This window comes from Pteropus medius, unplaced genomic scaffold, assembly GCF_902729225.1.
Source record: "Pteropus medius unplaced genomic scaffold, Ma_sr-lr_union100, whole genome shotgun sequence".
In the NCBI taxonomy this organism is placed as follows: Eukaryota; Metazoa; Chordata; class Mammalia; order Chiroptera; family Pteropodidae; genus Pteropus; species Pteropus medius.
The window spans coordinates 61799047-61819141 of record NW_024349800.1 but is presented as its reverse complement, the minus strand read 5'-3'; the positions used below and the strand labels follow the sequence as shown (position 1 = coordinate 61819141).

Genomic DNA, 20095 nt, shown 5'->3' with positions numbered 1-20095 from the left:
ACTGTATAAGTTAAGGAATCTAATTCTAAGTCAGGGTTCAGCTGTGTGAGTTGGGAAACATAATCAACTGAGTTTAACAAATAACATTTCTTAACATTCCCCAAAAGGAGGTCGAGACTCCCAATCATTAATTCTCCTGTGCAGTGCTTAGTTCAATGCTTCTTGAGTTTTTCATGAAGCAGGAGAAACTCATATAGCTAAGTTAAAAACAGACAAAAAGTTGAGGACTTTAGAGAAGAAAAAGTAAATTGACCACTAACACCCACCTGCGATAATTTCCCGTAGTTTGGGGTCTAGGTTTACAGTGCATGGCAAAAAGGTTTTCACATCTCGAGCCACAAGAACCGGGGTCCTTGAGGACAAAAACACCTCAAAATTTCTTATATCTCCATCTATTTCCAGCAGCGGCTCGACATCTTTAGTTGTTGGAATATTCTTTGATACTCTTCAAACAAGAAACAAATGGAAAAGGTCATTAATGTCATTATTAGAAAGGGAAATTCTATATATAACTTAAAATTTATTATTTATAAAAATAACACATTACACACTTTGCTCGCATTTAAAAAAATTTTTTTAAAGAAAAGAAAATCAAAACAAGTGGTATAGTAACAAAATTACTAGGTAACCAGTGAGGTCAGAATTGCGTTGCCTTTAACCAAAGGCAGGACCCGAGCTAGAAAAACAGAGGAAGGAAAGTAACACATATGCCAGGCACCACACACGTTAACGATTACCTTTCTGTGCAAATTAAATGAGTTATCATTTTACACAAGAGGATCGTGGTCTCACACATTAAACAGCCTGCCTAACGTCACAAAACTAGGAAAAAGAATCCGACCGGCTCTAAAACCCATGTTTATTATAGAATACCACCTTTGGGTCTTGCCTTTGCAAAGAAAAGAATAAAAAATAATGTTCAAATAAATTACACAAACTAGCAAAAAGCACAGGTTTTTCCTTTTTAAAAGATTTTCAATCATAAAAGTAATTAATATACACTCACTACATATATATGTAAGGCAGAAAAAGAAGGGGAAAATAATTTTACCAACACAACATAGTAACTACTAATAGTGTGTTGCTTAGTATTTTTTTATTATGTAGAATTTTATATATATAAATAATTTCATATCAGGCATATAAAAACAAGTAATATTCATTAAAAAATAGTAAATACTTTTTTTATCAAACTATATAAAACTGCCATTTTTATAGGTCAATTGGTCAAATATTGACAAATTCCATATAGTTCGACCTACCACATGCCAGGCAATGTGCCCATCCGTGGCAATAAGTAAAAATGCATGGCAGAGAGATAGAGGGATAGAAAACATGAAAGAAAGCTTAAAAGACAAGGCGGTAGATGAGAAAACTGGGAATAACCCAAATGTCCACTAACGGATGAAGAGATAAATAACTTGAGGTGTAGCCATATAATGGACGCCACTCAGCGACAAAACAAATGAACTTATTTATACTCACGTCGACATGAATCAACCCCATAACGATGCTGAGTAAAAGAATTCCGAAGACGGCCGCCAATAAAGAGTGCACAGCTGTATGTTTTCACTTATAGAAAACCAGAAATGTAAACCGATCTCCGGTGCCAGAAAACAGATGAAGGGGGTCCCTGTGAAGTCAGGGACGCGGGGAGAAAGGGGGCAGGGAGGGATTCCAAAGGCACAGGAGGAAACCTTTGGAAATGGCAGATTTGTCCACTCTCCTGACGGCGGGGATGACTGCGTGTGTAAATACACGTATCACATATCAAAAATACACGTATCAAAACTTGTGGAATTGTGTAATTTTAATATGGCAGTTTACTGCATGTCAATTACACCTCATAAAGCAGATTAAAAATCACTGCACACTTGGAGACATCTTCAAAACACTCAGCTCCCAATTAGTCAAGAAGATTAACTGTTAGATTTCACTAAGTACAGTTTCAGAGGAACAGTAAGATTTTTCGAGCCCTTCAAAAAGTGAAATGGGACCTTACTCTAACATCAGTTACAGTTCCCTTATTTCTTTGGGACTTGCACTTCACTGCTAAGACCCAATACTTGACTAGTAGCCAAATATTAAAAGCCATCTAAGGGAAAATCCAGAAAACAAGATTAACAAACAAGAAATGACTGGGATGCTGGTGAGAAAATGAGGATGGCAATTTGGTCCGAATGAGTTTCAGGAAGTCCCGTTTATGGACTGGACTCGGGCGTGAACTAGAAAAGCCCTCTGACGCGGGATTACTTCTCAATAAATGAAAATGGCATTCAAACAGATATTAAATATATTTAAAATGAAATGGAAAACTTCGAGAATGATTCCACAGAATCATTTGCAGAGTGGCCGATATATCAGAGCTTAAACAGTTAACGAGGTAGTTCATCCATTTCAGGAGTTTAACATAAAATACTAAGAAGAGAAGCTAGAAAGATTTAGATAAAAACACGCAGCTGACAAGTCACATGAAACAAATTAACTGCATTTTAATGCCAGCTCTGCTTAAACTTGAATGTGAACAGTGTTCTCAATATGATGAACAATACCGCTGTTCACAAGCCAACAGTCTACTGCTGGTCTCCAGATTGAAGTCTCTATTCTAACCTTTTGAGCTCAATACACTAAACTCTTCTACTGAAAGAGATATTTATGTAAATGATAATCTTTTGGCAGCAGGCCATCAAAATCATATGTGCCTTTATTTTTTTTTTTTCAGATATTTTTCCAAGGTTAGTATTTAAAGAATTTATGTAACTTCACTTTTCAATTAAGAGTGAATTTAAATTTCCAGTACTATAAATCATGTGAATTAGAGTTGCCAGCAGTTAAACGGCCCGCAGAAAGCATTTTAGAACCTCGGGCATCGCTGAGCCCCCAGTAAGCTTAAACGCAATGTCTTTCATGCTACCATCGAGCAGTGCTTGTTAATGCCAACATCGGTTAAGTTAAAAGCATTTTGATAATAAACAACAATGGTTTATAGAAAGTCCACATTAATTCCTTGGCACATTAATTACATATGCCATTCACATTACTTCCATTCAAAATGAGGTTCTAAATTACATGGAAAAAAATTCTATTTTAAATCAAAACATAAACAGGTTCTAAGAGCATAATTTATAGAGAAGGCATTATTTATCATACTTTATCTAAAAGTAGCCACCTAATAATGTCATTATTTAACCATAAGAGTTAAAAATTAAGATAATCTTTTTTTTTAATTTTAAATAGGGAATATTCCTACCTCAGAATTTTATTACTTTGAAACAAATTTAAGTTCTAGTAGACTCTCAAATACTTTCTATCAGTGAATACCCATTTTTTTTATTGTTATTATTATTTATGCCTACAGCACCTGGTCTTCCTAGGTGGTCTCCCATCCAAGTACTAACCAGGCCTGACCCTGCTTAGCTTCCAAGAGCAGACATCGGGCTTGTTCAGGGTGGCGTGGCCACGGACCATGGACCGTGGCTCCACTGGGGCGCAAACCCAGGACCTTCTGCGTGTGAAGCAGACGCGCTAACACTATGGAACCACGTCTGAATGCCTATTTGTTAAACACTCTCTCTGCACAGAGCACTTCTGAGATTCTGGGAGACAGACGGAGCAGACAGAACACGGGCGCTCAGCATTGCTGCCAACAGGTAAGAAACAAGACAGCATCCATTGGTAAGCCCACCGCTAGCTGTGGAAAGACAACCTAGACTCCCTAGACAGGAGTTCAGTACCCTCTCTCCTTCTGTCTCGCCCCAGAAAACACCTGCTGTTCCCATGTAACCCAGCCCCATCCCCCCTCCAGGGAGGTCCTCCCTGAGAGACCAGGTGGTACTCCTCCACTAACGGGGTCCATAACGAATGCTTTCTCGCATACCACATGTCACACTGGAGTGCTATATACATGAGTGGAACTATTTTACTGATGTCTGCCTCCCTCTCTAAACTGTCAATCCCATTCGAGCTGGGAAGTTTGGTTTTATTCACTGTTTATCTCCAGCGCCTACTGCAGAATTCGGTCTTACCACTTTTGCCTAATAAACATTTGTAGAATAACTAAACTACACAAGAAAACGTATTGTTCCCAAAGAACCCTATTTTTTAATACAATTTTCACTTTAATTATCCTTTCTGATATTAAAAAGAACCTCATGCTTGGGAAAGAGTAGGATGGTCTACTTTGAGTTAATTTTTGGACATTATGTGAAATATGGGTCCAACTTCATTCTCCTGCATCTGCAAATCTAGTTGTCGCTGCATTATTTGTTGAAGAGACTATCGCTTCTCCCGTTAAATGGACTCGGCACCCCTGTCAACACTCAACTGGCCACAGACGTATAGGTTTATTCTAGACTCTCAATTCTAGTCCATTGGTCTATATCGTTATGCCTGTGCCACCTTGTTTTGATTGCTGTCGCTTTGTAATTAAGAATTATGAGTCCTCCAACTTTACGCTCCTTTTCTGAGATTATTTTGGCTATTTAGAGTCCTTTGCAATTTATATGAATTTGAAGATCAGGTTTCTGTTTCTGCCAAAAAAAAGAAAAAAAGGCTACTGGGATTTTGATCGGCGTTGCATTGACTCTGTAGATCACTTTGCATAATACTGACCTCTTAATATTTAGTCTTCTTGTCTATGAACATAGATATCTTTCCACTGATTCAGAGCATCTTTAATTCAGCAATTTTTATAGTTTGCAGTGTACGAGTATTTAAGCTTGTTAAATTTTTTCTTGTGGCTTCTTTGGGATTTTCTAGATACAGGATCACGTTATTAGAGATAGTTTCTTTGTCCTTTCCAATTTCAATTCTTTTATTTCTGTTTCTTGTCTAACTGTGCTGACTTGAACTTCCAGCATAATACTGTGAAGAAGTGGCGACAGCGGGTGTCTTAGTCAATGCAGGCCACTACAACAGGATAAACGTTTCTTTCTCACGGTTCTTGGAGTCTGGAAGTCAGAGGTCAGGGTGTCAGCACGGCCAGGTGCTCATGAGAACATCTTCCCGGTTTGCAGCCAGCTCTCTGGTCCCTCTTAAGAGGACACTAAACCCGTCAGGACTCTACCCGCAGGCCCTCATCTAGTCCATTCCATTGTCTATAATCTATCTACTCACCCCTCCCAAGGCCCCCCGCCTCCAAACACCACCATGATGGGGGGTACGGTTTCAACATACGAATTTTGGGGGAACACATTCAAGGAAGATGAGGTATCCCTTTCTTATTCCTGTCTTTAGGGCTGAAACTTGCTGTCATTTACCACGAGCATAATACTAGCTGTGGGTTTTTCACAAATGCCCTGTATCATGAGTAAAGTTCCCTTCTACTCCTAGCGTTCTGAGTGTTTTTATCATGAAAGGGTGTTGCTGCATTTTGTCAAATGCCTTTGCTGCATTCACTGAGTTTTCTCTTGCAACCCTTTTCATTTCTGTAAGTTCGGGGGTAACGTCCACACTTTCTGATTTTAGTTATTTATGGTCTCTTTTTTTTTTTGTCAGTCTAGAGAAAGTCTTGTCAATTTTGCTGATCTTTGCAAAGAAACAACTTTTGATTTCATCGAATCTCATCACTGTTATTTCATTCTCCGTTTTATTTTTCTTCACTCTAGTCTTTCCCTTCCTTCTGCTAGCTCTGAAATGTTTTAAGTTCGCTCTTCTTTTTTCTAGTTCCTCGAGGTGTAAAGTTAGGTTTTAACAAGATATTCCTTCTTTTTCGATAGAGGCATTTACAGCTACGAATTTCCCTCTGAGCACTGCCTTTGCCGCACCCCGCACCCCGTGAGTTTTAATCTTTCCTAAGATTCTTATAGAAGTGCCTTGATAACGATTCCATGAGTCACCTTTCACATTATGTTGGCAAGAGCAGTAGCCTAGGGGATCAGAAAGACACACCTTCCTTCCTGTGGGTGAAGTAACAAAAGCATTAAGGAAGTCATAAAAGCTTGGACTGTCCCCATGTTGAAAGCTGTGCTGAGTGATGAACAACACTCAACGGAGCAAGAATCTGTTAGAAGAGAGAACAAAGAGGCCCTCCCACGGGTGGTCAGGTTCAAGGCAACGGTGTGGTGCACAGTGTCCACGACCTACTTTTCCAAGGCCACGAAAGTGATGCTGCCTCTTGTAGTCGCCCTGTTCAGTAACGACATCAGAAAACAACAAAGAGCTTGTGCACACTGAATGTGTAATTGAGTCAAACCTTCGGGTTTGCTTGTTCCTGAGTTCAAGCACTGAATGTGTTTGACTCAGGTGTTTAAAGATGGTCTAATTAGGGTTAAATAACGTAAACCATAAAAGTACTTGTCTAAGTTGCCACAGAAGTCACTGGCAGCGCTAAACAATGTTATTCTTTTACTTAAGAGCTTGTTGTAAATTTTCTTAAAATGATTTCCACTGGGGTGTATATTTCCAAAATGATCTGTTTGGCCAAAATATTAGGGCTTAAGGTTGCTTTTTTATACTAATGGAGGAAACATGTAGGCAGGTAATTTAACGGATCAAAAAATACTCAATATGCAAATTTCTAAGACCCTGTCTACTGCAGCCATGTGGGAGACGCACGCCTGCCCTCCCTCCCTCCCTCTCCCTCTCTCTCCCTCCCCCTCTCTCTCTCTCCTCCCTCTCTCTCTCCTCACTCTCGCTCTCTCTCGCTCTCTCAGCTGTGAAAGAAAGCAATGGCCCATGCATAGCTATCCCTCCATGTCCAAGCTCCCAAGCTTCCTGGGTTTGGGGTGTAAAATGAGACAGCTGAAGCATAATTTCATGAGGCTTTAAATTGCAGTTTTGTTAACTACAGAGATGAGTTAACACACAGGGAAGGTAAAACATGAAAGCTCAAAGAGGTACCTGCTTAGACCTAACTACAGGATTGATAGGGTACTGCCTTCCTTCATGTATATTATATAAAATTTTCTCATTAAGGTATCCCTTTTCTTATATAAAATCTAATAGGAAAGATAAACATTAAAATTTATAATTAATTGAAAGGGAAATAAAAAACTAATATTTGTTCAAATGTCATCATATTAATACTTATTCTAATATTATTTAATACCTACTGCCTGCCATTCTCTGAGCAGGTGTTTTACCTAGTTCATCTCTCTCCCAACCTTCCATGAGCTATTATTTCATCTTTTAAAACAAGGAAACTGAGGCTCAGAGAGGCTAAGCAATGGGCCTGCCATCACCCCTGATGTAAGTGGCAGAGCTGAAACCTGAGATGCCTGATTCAAAAGTCTGTGCCCTGCACACTGCACTGGTACAAACTGGGTGCCACGAATACGGTTCAAAATTCTTAATTATTTACATGTTTTTAACTCCTTAGAAATATAATAAAATAGAATGCTGTTACATATTAAACTTTAAAACACTGAAAAAGACTAACATATAAGCCTGTGTGACAGGTCGCCCTGGTTTTTTGGCATCAGATTTTTGCAGACTTTGAAATCAAGTTCCTCCTCCGTCTTCAAGTGTGTGTTTAAATTGCTTCACTGTTTTTCTTTAAATCCAAACCAACACTTTTCCGTTCGCAGAATTACGCAAGCAGCGTCACCACTGCAACCTCCTTGCCTGAGCTCAGAGCGTAATATAAATCGCTGCGCTAACTCGTGACCAAGGGGACCGGACCGCATCGAAAAGCAGACCTCAGCACTTCAACTAATCATAAGAAACAGGAGCAACTATAAGATTACATTGGTGATGCACCCACAGAGCAAAATCCCCAATTAACCTGTCAAGTTTCTGTGTCAGACTACCTGAAAACATCCTGCCATTACAAAGCAAGTTTAAAAACCGGGAACATCTGATTTCTTCTTTGGATTCAGAATTTCCCTGCTATATTACTAAGTAGAGAAGTAGAGAAGTAGAGAAGCAAAACTAAGTAGAGAAGCAAATAGATGTTTAAACCAAGGTAGGATTGTAAATTATCCTCATGCTTCAATTTTAATATTCTTCAGAACAGCCCATGAACTGAATTTATTAGAAAATGTTATAATTTGAATCGATTAATTTATATTCATTGTTTCATTTATTGGGATTCTACATTCGATTTAATTTGCAAAAAGGCTTCCAGTAGGGGGAAAAGCCTAAACGACAGTGGAGTCCAGCAGGCCACCTGCCCAGTTACTACCATGCAATGATCAGAAAAGAGCAATTCAGATGACAAAACAGTAATTTCAAGCTACGATAACAGAGAAAACTTCAGTAAAGAGGTTAAGAGAGACAAAAAAATTCACAACTGCCTCAACATGCAACAGTAAAGCCCATTATTTATGTCAAGAGTTTATACTATGATATATTTAAAAATATTCCAATAAAAGTAAATGAGATCCGATTTCCACAGCTGTTTGAGGGACACTAATAATACTGTGAGCTGCTACCCAGTGACAAGAGATGTTCATGTTATTGCTGCTGTTCAGAAATCTTTAAAAGCTTTACATTCACCATATATAGAAAGCAAATGTTTTGCAATAAAACTCTGAAAAACAGGCATAGAAAATGGAAGCTCTGAACTCAAAGTCTGCCCATGAAAATGTCTCAGTTTAGAGCAAATCCTTTATTACACAACTTCAAGATTTAATGTTTAATAAGTCAGAACCTAAGTAACAATGTTAAGGACTCAATATTTTTAAATCCAAATACAAATCCGTGAGATCAATTTTTAAAACTCCTCTTTGTTCATATTCACCCTTTTCCCCAAAATTAATTTAAATAAATTTTAGGAGAAACAGGTACTATTATAGCTAATCAAAACTATGCTATATGCTAGGTAACCGTTCATTTACCTCTGATTGTGATTCTCAGTGTTTACAATGTCCCATGAAGCCATTTTTTAAAAACGGGAGTAGAAATTGAACTATGGAGTTTAAAATATTCATTAAACTCAGTGTTCTCCTCGTTTTTCTGCCATGAACAGGGAAAAGCAAAATGCGTTAGATCTTGTTTCTAGGCTGAAAATGCTAACGTCGTTTCTGGTGAAATACTCCCATCTGGTGGACTTCTTGGCTATTGCTAACAGAGGCCGCCTCTGTCCACGCAGCTTCCATCAGCATCGCACCTTAGCCTTTCTATTAGCTAGCATCTTCGTTGAATATGACTTCTGTTTTTTCTCATAGTTCGAAGAATCAAAATATACTTTGATTTGAAGTTCTGAAATCACAAGGCTCTGATGAAAAAATAAGTTCAGGAAAAAAACAGATCTCTACCTGATCTCTAAAGACATATCTAATTTTTTGGTAAATTTAAATCCTCAATCGGATTTATTTTTTAATGTAAATATGCATCATACTCTTACTGTATTATAAAATAAACTGCAAACCCATATGGGTAATGATTTTTAATGTATTATTTATATATAATAAAATATATATTTTAGAGAAACTGATTTTGCTCTTTGTTTCTAAATGGCCTTAGTTACTACGCTTGAAGTTTTCACATTGAAGTCAGAAACGTGCACCTCTGCGACATTTAAAATTCTTTCTTTGTTCTACGTGAGCATAAAATACTGAAAATAACGTCAGGAAAAATGGGAATACATTTTAAAAATCAATTTTATCCTATTAAAAGCAAAAGCAAAGCTACTGAAAAGCTACCTAGAAAACAAATACAGCCACTCAGTTCACAGAAAAACGGTAAAAGGGCTTAAACAAACAGATGTGCCAGCTGTTTAAGTGCTAAATATCACAACTGATTTTTTAACGCTTTCCTTAGAAAATCTATTGCAGTTACTAGACACAATCAGAACTGAATAGAGCATTCATTTGGGGTTTTACATAAGCTGATGAGAGGTTTGCATTTTTTTAATAGAAAAGATCAATTCAATCCTCTGGAAATTTTTCTACCTGCTGTCACATTCTCACTGATAAATCATAAATGATTCTAAATATTTGTTTGAAAATAAATAAAATCTGTCTGAAAATAAAAAAACAATGAGTTTAGTTCTGTATTTCTAACATCTCAGACCTACTGCCTAGCTGTGTGGTTGCAGACCATCTCCCGGCTTCCAGAAACACGCCCGAGGAAGTCCCAGCAGCTCGGGCTGTGTCACGGCGGTGAACGCCCGCTCTCTGCCTCCCGGAGCCAGGAAATAATCCAGGCGGCGTGCCCAGCCCAACGTGTGGCATGTGCTGACGGCTCGAGTGATCTCAGCTAGTACTTTTGTTAGCATGTGCTCAGCACATCATCAACTCTCTATTTATTTAATAAACACACTCAAAATGTTTAACATAACAAAAATGGAGTCCCACTAGGTCACACTATTTTTAAATAATACTGACAACAACCTGTAAGCATAAACTGAAGTGGGAGGGGTCTGCCCAGTGTGCCGATGGGAAGCGACGCCAAAAAATGATGATAAACCTAAGAAACTTTAAAATGAAGCTGAACTGAAAGTTACAGGGAGATGCCTATGAAAACACGGAAGTTAGTATCACCTGACAACAGGCAGAAACTGCTAGGTGTTGGCTGAAATGCCTAATCTCCATTCAATCTTTGTGGACCAAGCCCCAGGGATTTCTGGTATAATAACAAAGGGAAGTTACCCACATTTAGAACCAAAGAACAAGTGTCTGTGTGGACAGTATTCTTTTCAAGATAGGATGAGTCTTCTTGTTTACTCGTTTACTCCCTTCCCCCAATCCACGCTTCCTTAATCCAAATGTCATCATCATATTTCTTTTCTCTTTCAGAAATACCCACTACTGACCACTCTATGCCAGGAGCATCTAGATGCAAGGACTTCGGCAGGGTTTAAGGAAGTTACGGCCCAGGAAGTCAGCAGACTAGTTCAGGAAACAAATACTAAAGAAGAGCAATGCAGGTATTTGTAAAAGGATAACTACCATAGTGCTAGGAAGGAGCCCGTATGTAATGAGCACATCTAACAAGATCCTGGAGGACAGGGATGTCAGCTTACAAAGAGCTCCCCAGGGCATTTAAGATGAGACCAGAAGCATGGGGGGTGGGGAGGGGAAGATGGGCGGGAGACAACTGCAGGTGGGAAGGTGACAGTCCAGGGAGAATGCATGAAAAGGGGCTGGAGCCACGCTAAGATCGTTTGGAACGTCAGATAAACCTGGTTACTGTATGTAGAATGTGGACCACTTACGTCTCTTTATCCTTAGAGCCCAAGGTGACATGCAAGCACGTCGCTTCCACCTTACGTGCTCAGGAATCATCGCAGTACTACCGTACCAGTCCCGACGCTGTGGGAACCCCCTTCCATCCCCCCTCAACCAGGGGCTTAAACATGGGGGCGGGGGAACAGGCCAGGCAGCTGGCAAGTCCAAGAAAAAGGTGATTTAAAAATGATCCAAAAAGTAGGCTTAAAATCCTTCTATTAAAAAATAAAGAATAAAATGATCTTAAGAAACAAGAAACTTATAAAAAGAGACACACAAAGGGAAATCAGTCACATAAAGTCTCGCCGATGCTTAGGATAACTGGTTTCCTTTTGGTACACTGCCACAAGACTATAAATGACATTCATTTCTTAGCCTTCGCCTATTCATGCAGTGCCATTGTGTGTCACCCTCTGTCACTCATTTCATCTCTACTGTGGGTCACCGCCTACTTTCTGCACGACACGTCATTTATCCTAACTGTTCCATCCACATTCATTCCTATCCTTTCCAGCACGGGATTCTCAGAGTGCGCTCCCTCGGGCCAACAGGGTCCCCAAACACAGGCCAGGTTACACTGAATCGATGGAGCAATGGGCACCTCAGAGTATACAGGGCACAGGCGCAATTTTTCCAAGAGCTTGGAATGGATCTGCCCTTTCCTGAGGGTAAAAGCCAAAGTCCTTACAATGACCCTCCAAAAGCTGTCCATGACCTACACCCCCTGACCTCGCTGACCTCCATGCTCTGCACCTCACTGAATCCCCTCTGGCCACCCCAGATCCCTGTTGTTGCCATTTCTAGAACATTGCAGGCACTCTCTGGCCGTAGGGCCTTGGTCCAAACTGTTCCCTCTGCCTGGAAATGCTTTCCCAAAGTATCTGCTTGGCTAAGTCTCTTGCCCTCTCCAAGTCTTCGCTCAAACACTCCCCACCTCAGGGACTATCATGAACCTCTCAAGAAATGCAGAATCCGCACACCGCCGCCTCCCGCTAACTCTGTTCCATTTTGTGTTTTTTTCCAGAGCACTTGTCGCCCTTAAACTTGCTTTGCAGTTATGTAGTATAGGTATTATTTCCCATCACTTGCTGTTAGAGTAAGCGCCTCAGGCAGGGATCTGTGTCTGTTTTGCTCATGGATACATCAAAGCTCTTAAAACGGTGCCTGGTCCATAAAAGGTGCTCAATAACTATTTTCTGAATGAATGAATGAAGCTTTCTCCCATTAATTTTGCTCACACCTTTGGGTGTTAATACAAGTCTGATAGCAACAATAAAACAAAGAAGTAGCAAGATATACAAATAGATCAATTCAAAAAACAGTCAAAGATGTCTAGTTTAATGTTTTATTTTTCCCTCCAAAAAACGAAAGTAGACATATCGAAATGAATTTAAAAATTCTGCCCTTCACCTTTATCTATCTTTAGGAACCTGCATTTTCCAGCTAATTTCCACAGAGACAATGAATAAGAATAAACAATGCACAACCAGAAATGCACCACATCAAGCAGACAGAACTGAACTAAGATTCTTAACTATATATAAAAAACACTGAAGCAGTGTTTGGAATAAATATATTATCTCAAACCTAAATAGAGAAAAATAATCAGTACGAAGAATATACTTTGTACTACAAAGATGAGACAACTTCACACATCTAAATTAACTGTTAGTGTCCAATTTTTCATGCTATTGAAATTCATAATTTAAGTCCACATGCAAAGAAACAAATCCATGCATAGTCTGGGCCACATTATGGGGGTTGGGGACCACTGATAACGCCCCCAGAACATGGGGAGAGGAAGCAGGGCAGTGAGAGCTGAGAGGCATGAGATAACCAGAAGTGATCAGATTAAGCTGATAAAGACTTTGGCTGAATATCAAGAAGAAATATCATGATGCAACGTTTTATTACAGAAATGTCTTAAGAACAGAAATACCACTACTTGAATAATCTAAAGATACTGAGTTTAATATATGATAAATTAAATGGCTATAGTGTCTATTCAGCAAAAAGCTATTTCAATAAAATGAAAAATGGCTACCATTCTAAAGCTCTCTCAAAACATTCAATTGTTTTTTTAAAAAATAAAAATAAATTTTAAAAATAAAAGAGTACTGAAATAAAATATGGCATCTTTATCACAAAACTATTCTGACCATATCGTCCTGAGTAAAAGACTTCTTGAGCAGTGTCAAAACAAAAATTTTAAACATTACCTTCATGAAAACTATTTGATCTTTTTAAAACCTCTATTCTTGCTTAAAATGCTTAAAAAATACCAGAAATAAAGTTTTATACTAAAATGTTTCAATGGTTGTCTAAAACGCTATAATAAAAAGTAGACAGAAAATCTTTATCTACAGTTATTTTATTTCCTTTCTTCTTACTAAATGTATGTTAACCAAAAAAAAAAAAAAAACCCTCAAATGATCTAGACAAAAGCTTTTAGCTCAACACATAATTGCAAGAAAATTACAATAATTGTACCAATTAAAATAATCTTGAGTGAACAGTATGTCATCTTCATGTTCCAACGGTTTACACAGGGATCTACTTAATGAGCTGAAATTGCTTTCCAGTGTTAGTATCAAATGTCATTTGTTAAAAGTTGAACAATTTAGAAAATAATTTAACAAAGCAATTTTACCAAACACCAAGAACCAACATTTTCTTTTTCAGCCGAATAAAGCAAGCAGATGTGTCATCAAATTGCTATAAAAATAAATGAGGCTTTTTACGGACTAAAAAAATTTTACTACTAGTGTTAAAAATACTATTTTCTGATTGTTTTTACCAAATCAGATTTCTTCTAATAAATGAATATCAATTACATAGTGCTGCTTGTCTGCTGTAAATAAAACTTTTTATTATTCAAATGACAAGCAATAGCATCAAAGAACTCAACTATAGTTAACTAGAAACAGTCATTGAAACTATTCTAACATATTCCAATATATGATTTTACAATAAGTTGATCAAATTGTCTCCCCAGTTTTTCATTCAAATCATCTTAAATTTAATTATTTTAAGTCGATTTCTTAATGAATTCTCAGTCTTACTACATTGTCTTTTTCTCTTCCATAGACTATCTATAAAACACTCCTAGTATTTGTAGACACATAAGACATACTTCTCAAAAAAAAAAAGTATCTCAAAATCACTCTGAATCCAACCCACTCATAGATGGCAGCCCCAAATGCTGAAGTCTAAAATGAATTTAATGGCAAAGCAAAGTCTCCTCATCTGATTATACTTCCAATATATAATATTCTATACTTGCTTGAATGAAATAGTCCCTCTACAAGCTATTTTAATTACATGATAAAAAACACCCCCCTCAAAAATATTTCTTTTGTCAAACATCATCCTATATTTTAGTTACTTGTATCTCTTCCACTGCTTTAAAATTTCTTTTTATATTTTTAACTCATAGAAAAGTTGAAAGAACAGAACAACAAACACCCAAATACGCCTCGCCTAGATTCACAAATTAAAATACACTTTGATACACCTGCTCTCTCCCTCCTCCGCTGTGTGTGTGTGTGTGTGTACACTCTAGTCCCCTTTATCTGTGGTTTTGCTTTCCGTGGTTTCAGCTGCCCACAGTCAACCATGGTGCAAAAACATTAACCGGAAAATTCCAGAAATAAACAAATAAATCATCAGTTTTAAATTGTGCGCTACGCTGAGTAGTGTGATAGAATCTCGCTCCATCTCACTTGGGACATGAACAGTCCTGTGGTCCAGCATCTCTCCCCATACACGGTACCCACTGGCTGGTCATTTAGTAGCCCTCTGGGTTATCAGATCAACTGTTGCAATATCACAAGGCTTGTGTTCAAGTCACCCTTATTTTACTTTAGAATGGCCTCAAAGCACAAGAGTAGTGATGCTGGCAACTCGGATATGCCACAAAAAAAAAAAAGCCATAAAGTGCTTCCTTTAAGTGAAAAGGTAAAAACTCTCGACTTAATGAGGCATTTTACCATGTCACATCATCATGAGAAGGATGAGTGAAGTACAATAAGATATTCGGAGAGAGACCACATTACATAACTTTTGTTACAGTATATTGTTATTACTTTATTATTAGTTATGGTTGTTAATCTCTTATGGTGCATAATCTATATACTTTATCATAGGTATGTACACGTAGGAAAAAACAGTGTGTACAAATATGAATATAGATATATGGTCCAGTACCATCCGTGGTTTCAGGCATCCACTTGGGGTTTTAGGATGTGTGCTCCATGGATATGTGTGAGTACTACTGCACACACACATGTATAATATATAAACATACATAGATACATATACAAACATATATCTACATACAATTACATAAAACACTTTTTTTGCCAAACCATCTGTAAGTGTATTTCACACCAAAATACTTCAGCATGCATCTCCCTAAAACACCACTACCACACCTAAGGAAATGAATAGATTCAAAACCTCAGATTCTTCAATTACCCCCAAAATGTCCTTCTGTACTCTATTTTTCTCCTGATACAGATTCCAATCACAATTCGCACTTTGCATTAGTCTCCCCCAGTGGCCAATACGGAGTCCAAGCCAGCTGTCTGGTGGAATGCTCCACATTCTGGATTTATCTGGCTGTTTCCTCACGATTAGAGTCAGAGTGAAGCATTTCTGGCACCAATCCCCCGCAGGTGATGTGGTACCCTCTGCCGCATTTTATCTAGAGGTATGGGACGCTATGCATCTGGTTACGATGCATTAATGTCTTGACCATTCGATAAAATGCGGTGACAGCCGGCTCTGTCCATTGTAAGGGCACTTCCTCTTTGGAACACGAAGGCACCCAAGAAGTGGTATTCTGAGACTATGGAGCATCCTGTACCCCAACAACCCTCCCCCAATGGTGTTCGACACTACTGATGATCCTTGCTCAAATCAGTTACCAGAGTGAGAGTCAAAAATGTCGATTTTTCTATTTTACTCATTCCTTCCACATGTTAGCTGGCATTCTCCTATGATCTGAGCACAAACAGCTACCCTTTTTTTCCTCTCTTCTAAGTATCACTACGGGCTCACGGATTTTTTTTTTCAATGTTATCATCTGTTACTATCAGTTTTCCTCATGATGGGCCCCCGTGTGAAAGGTGCTCGGTCCTGTGCCCTCTCTCCAGACCCCACTGTTTGACAACGTCCTTCCTTGCTTTCTGGCACAACCATACAGGCTCACCTTGAGCCTTCCCCACTTTAGGTCTGGAACCAGCCACTTCTCCAAGGCGTCCCGGGTCTCAGGAACCAAGATCTAGGCTCCAGGTGTGCTCACAAGTTTGGGGTATTTTTGCTTCTAGGCCCTTTCAGTAAACAAAGCCAGGAGAAAGCTCATTAAAATTATGAGTTATTATTTAATATCTCCAAAGCCAATCGAATATCATAGTGTTCTTCCTCAATTTCATTCATTCAATATTTTTATCTCCTTGGCTGGAGACAGGCTGGTATGGACCCACTGAGTGAAAGATATAGGTTCCCCAAAATAGCTATCTATTCATTTACTCTACCCTACAACATACTCAAAAGGATTTCAGAAGTATAACAACAATATTACCAACCATACACCTAATAAGTTCAAGATTTCTATGCAGTTAAATTTTGTCCTCAAAATATATTCTACTAAGAATAGTCAGAGTACTGAGTTCAAAGGTGCTTGAATTATTTTATCTGTATGATTATGTCATCAATTTCATATACCCTTAAGATCATTTATTTCTGTTTGTAGTCAGTATAAGGGTTTGCCTTTTTCCATCCTAACTTTTATTTTTAAAATGATCTGAAATCAAACTATATAAAAATGTACATTCGGAGGCATCTCATTTCCCATCTAAGCACCTCTATAGGTAAACATTTTTAGTTTCTGGTTTATCTTCCTGTGGGTTTGTTTTGTATTTTTACAGGAAAAGAATCCATATCTTGGTATTTCTATATGGATGTTTTTAACCTACCTTCTTATGCAAACAGTAGCATGTTATATACTCTTTTGCACTTTGCCTTTTTCACTTAATAATATATCCTGGAAATTCCCCCATGTCAAATCATAGAGTTTGTCCTCATTCTTTTCTACGGTTACAAAACACTCTATTATGATAGATGTGCCCTGATTTATTCATCCAATGTTCCTGTAAATGTGCGATTAAGTTATGCTGCTACAGATAACATCGCAATAAACAACCCTACACAAGCACTGTTTTGTATTTGTGGAGGCGTAGGCTCAGAGTAAATTTCTATAAGTGAGATTGCTAGATCAAAAAGTAAATATATGTGTACTTGTTCACCAGTGTATCTCCAGCACCTACTATCCAAACAGTAGACACTTACTAAATTTGTGCTGGACTGAACTGAAATGTAAGTTTTTTAGAGGACTTTAGAAATCTTTTGTTCATTTTCACCTCCCTCCTGCTTCTATCTCCTGAGGACGCAGCTTTCTCTCACCACTGTCCGGACTCTTAACAGCACATGTAGGGGGCCCAGTGCCCGGGAGGCCAAGCACATTGCCCTTGACAATGACAGCTGATCAACGTTTCTGTAATCCTGAGACACGGTATACTTTTAAGACACAGCAGACTTCTGAACATTACATTTCATTAAAGGGAAATGAAGAGACTGACTCGAGTCCTATTCTCGACCAAAACCAAAAACTAACCTGGACTATTTACTATTACAAGACAGACAAACAGATGGATAGATGAATGGACAGATAGAAGAGAAAAAGAAGGAAAACTGAAAAAAGGTGATAACTAATAGTTTATTTTAAATAGGGAAAACTGATGTTTTCTTGAAGGCAAAAAATCGTAGAAAAATAATACATTACAGTAATGTCTGCTTAAAAGGTCAGCTGTTATTGGAATAAGACAATTTATATTAAACATCTTATATATTAAATATTAAGTAGTAAATAGAATATTAATATCTGATGATATTCTATAAAGAAAACATGCAAAAACTTCAGATACCTAGGTTCATCATAAAAAAAAAAAAAAATCTCAGTTTCTTCAGTACTTCGGACAGCGCCACAGCTTCGGGGAGTTTAAACGCTACCAGCCGCTGAGGGGTGGCCAGTACATGGACAGGGACCCTGGGGCCAGGCGCCTCATTTCAAACCCCAGCCCGATCACCTCCTGCCATGAGACTTACAACAAGTGGCGTACCTCTCTGAGGCTTCAATTTTCTCATGTGTAAAATGAGAATAATAGGACCTACTGCCTCCAAGACCGTGAGAATAAGAAGAGTTAAACTCTAAGTGGTTTAGAACAGTGACAGGCACAGAAGTAGTTCGAAGAGTCTGACAGACCTGGGTTGAAAGAGCTTTGCTACGTGAGACCTGTGTGGCCCTGGGAAGTCACTGAAACTTTGTGACCCACGATCCTCCTTGTTTATCACTTGGAACCATTCTAACCACCTCCCTGAGCTTCACAGACTGCAGACCAGCGCGAAGGCGGAGCAGAGAACCTGGCACTGAGGAAGGCAGGCTGGGGTACAAACGCCCAAAGGAGGGGCTGCTAATGGCAAGCCCCCACCATCCCCCGAGACAAGGACCCACGAGACAGCCAGCTCTCCCGCGCCCACGCTTCAAGTTTCTTCCAAATACTCTACTCTAGGAACAATGCCAACTCAGACAAAAAGCACGCTAAGAGTCCAGGTCCCGGGTCCTAAGTGAAGGCTGAGGCTTTCTTCAAACGTACTTTTATTTACACAAAAATGACAGCGTCTTAGTATCGAAGGACTGACTACCTGTCCATGCCGATTAGGGCTTCATGTAAAAATATATCATGTGACTACCAAATCCCATTATATTGGTGTGAATTATTATTAAGAAGTTAAGACTTTTAAAAAGTAAACTGCTCACCTAGCCAATATTCATAATTACACAGTACCTGTGTTATGGTACAAACATTTACTCATGAAATAAAATGTTTTACTACACAAATAAAGCTGTAAATTTTATATAATGGGATATACACTTATGTAATAGAACTCCAAAATTATGAGGGAATTAACGAGATTAGTTGAATCCAGAAGTGTATGTTTTATACATATTATTTTGTATTCATTTTGCTTTATACGCATTAACTCTTTTCTGAAAAGTCAACTCGATCTAAGATAAAGTTAAATACAAGGAGATCAGAGAAAGCACCTTTCATAGATGGTTTTCAGCGTCATCTGGTCCGGAATACCTTCAGTCTCTTCTAAGTATAATATGAGCCACGATGTCCGGTACGGCCACTGCTCGGTAAGGTTGATCCAGCTGGCAAGCCTGTCCCAGTTGAAACTAATCTGATTGGCTCTCAGTAATCGCCCTTTAAGGAATATAAAAACATTTTTCAATTCATAGATGTGTAGTGTTGTGTTAAGCAAAACATTTAGTATATTCACAATTTAACTTTAAATTCTTAAAACTTGCCACTTAACTTACACAGTAAATTCCAACCTACTATTTATATGGTTTCTATAATTCAAAGTGCTCTCCTGGAAAGTTCCTAGGGCTCAAATCCTACTCTGCTTACTTCTAAAGTAATTTTTGTGTGGCTGGACCACACACATGCAGGCAAAAATCCTTCAGAAGTGTGTGTGTCCGGCAGTCTTGACACTGCCCACAATCACACAGCAGAACATCAGTGCACCTATGATGGGCGCATCCTCTAGGGCAGAGGTCCCCAACCCCCCGGGGCCACAGACCAGTATTGTCCATGGCCTGTCAGGAACCAGGCTGCTCAGCAGGAGGTGAGCAGCAGGAGGGCGAGCAAGCGAAGCTCCATCTGTGTCTGCAGCCGCTCCCCAGCGCCAGCATCACCGCCTCAGCTCCGCCTCAGATCATCGGGCGTTATTCTCACAGGAACGTCGGTCCCCGGTACCACAAAGGTTGGGGACCGCTGCCCTAAAGTACTGCCTAAGAGCAAACTGGTGGTTCTTAAACAAATCCAAATATGCTGAACCATTCCTGTTTTATTAAA

The 20095-nt window shown here is 38.8% G+C and overlaps 1 protein-coding gene across 6 annotated transcripts in view; it reads right to left on the bottom strand.

Annotated features, from left to right (window-relative positions):
• KIDINS220 (kinase D interacting substrate 220) overlaps positions 1-20095 on the bottom strand; it is an 86312-nt gene that overhangs the window by 25200 nt on the left and 41017 nt on the right. For all 6 annotated transcript variants that reach the window (XM_039888073.1, XM_039888076.1, XM_039888075.1 and 3 more), the window contains exons 22-23: positions 19279-19441; positions 267-445 (exon numbers count right to left, since the gene is read on the bottom strand). In XM_039888073.1, coding sequence (XP_039744007.1) covers positions 267-445; positions 19279-19441 — 342 coding nt within the window. The remainder of the gene's footprint in view (positions 1-266; positions 446-19278; positions 19442-20095) is intronic.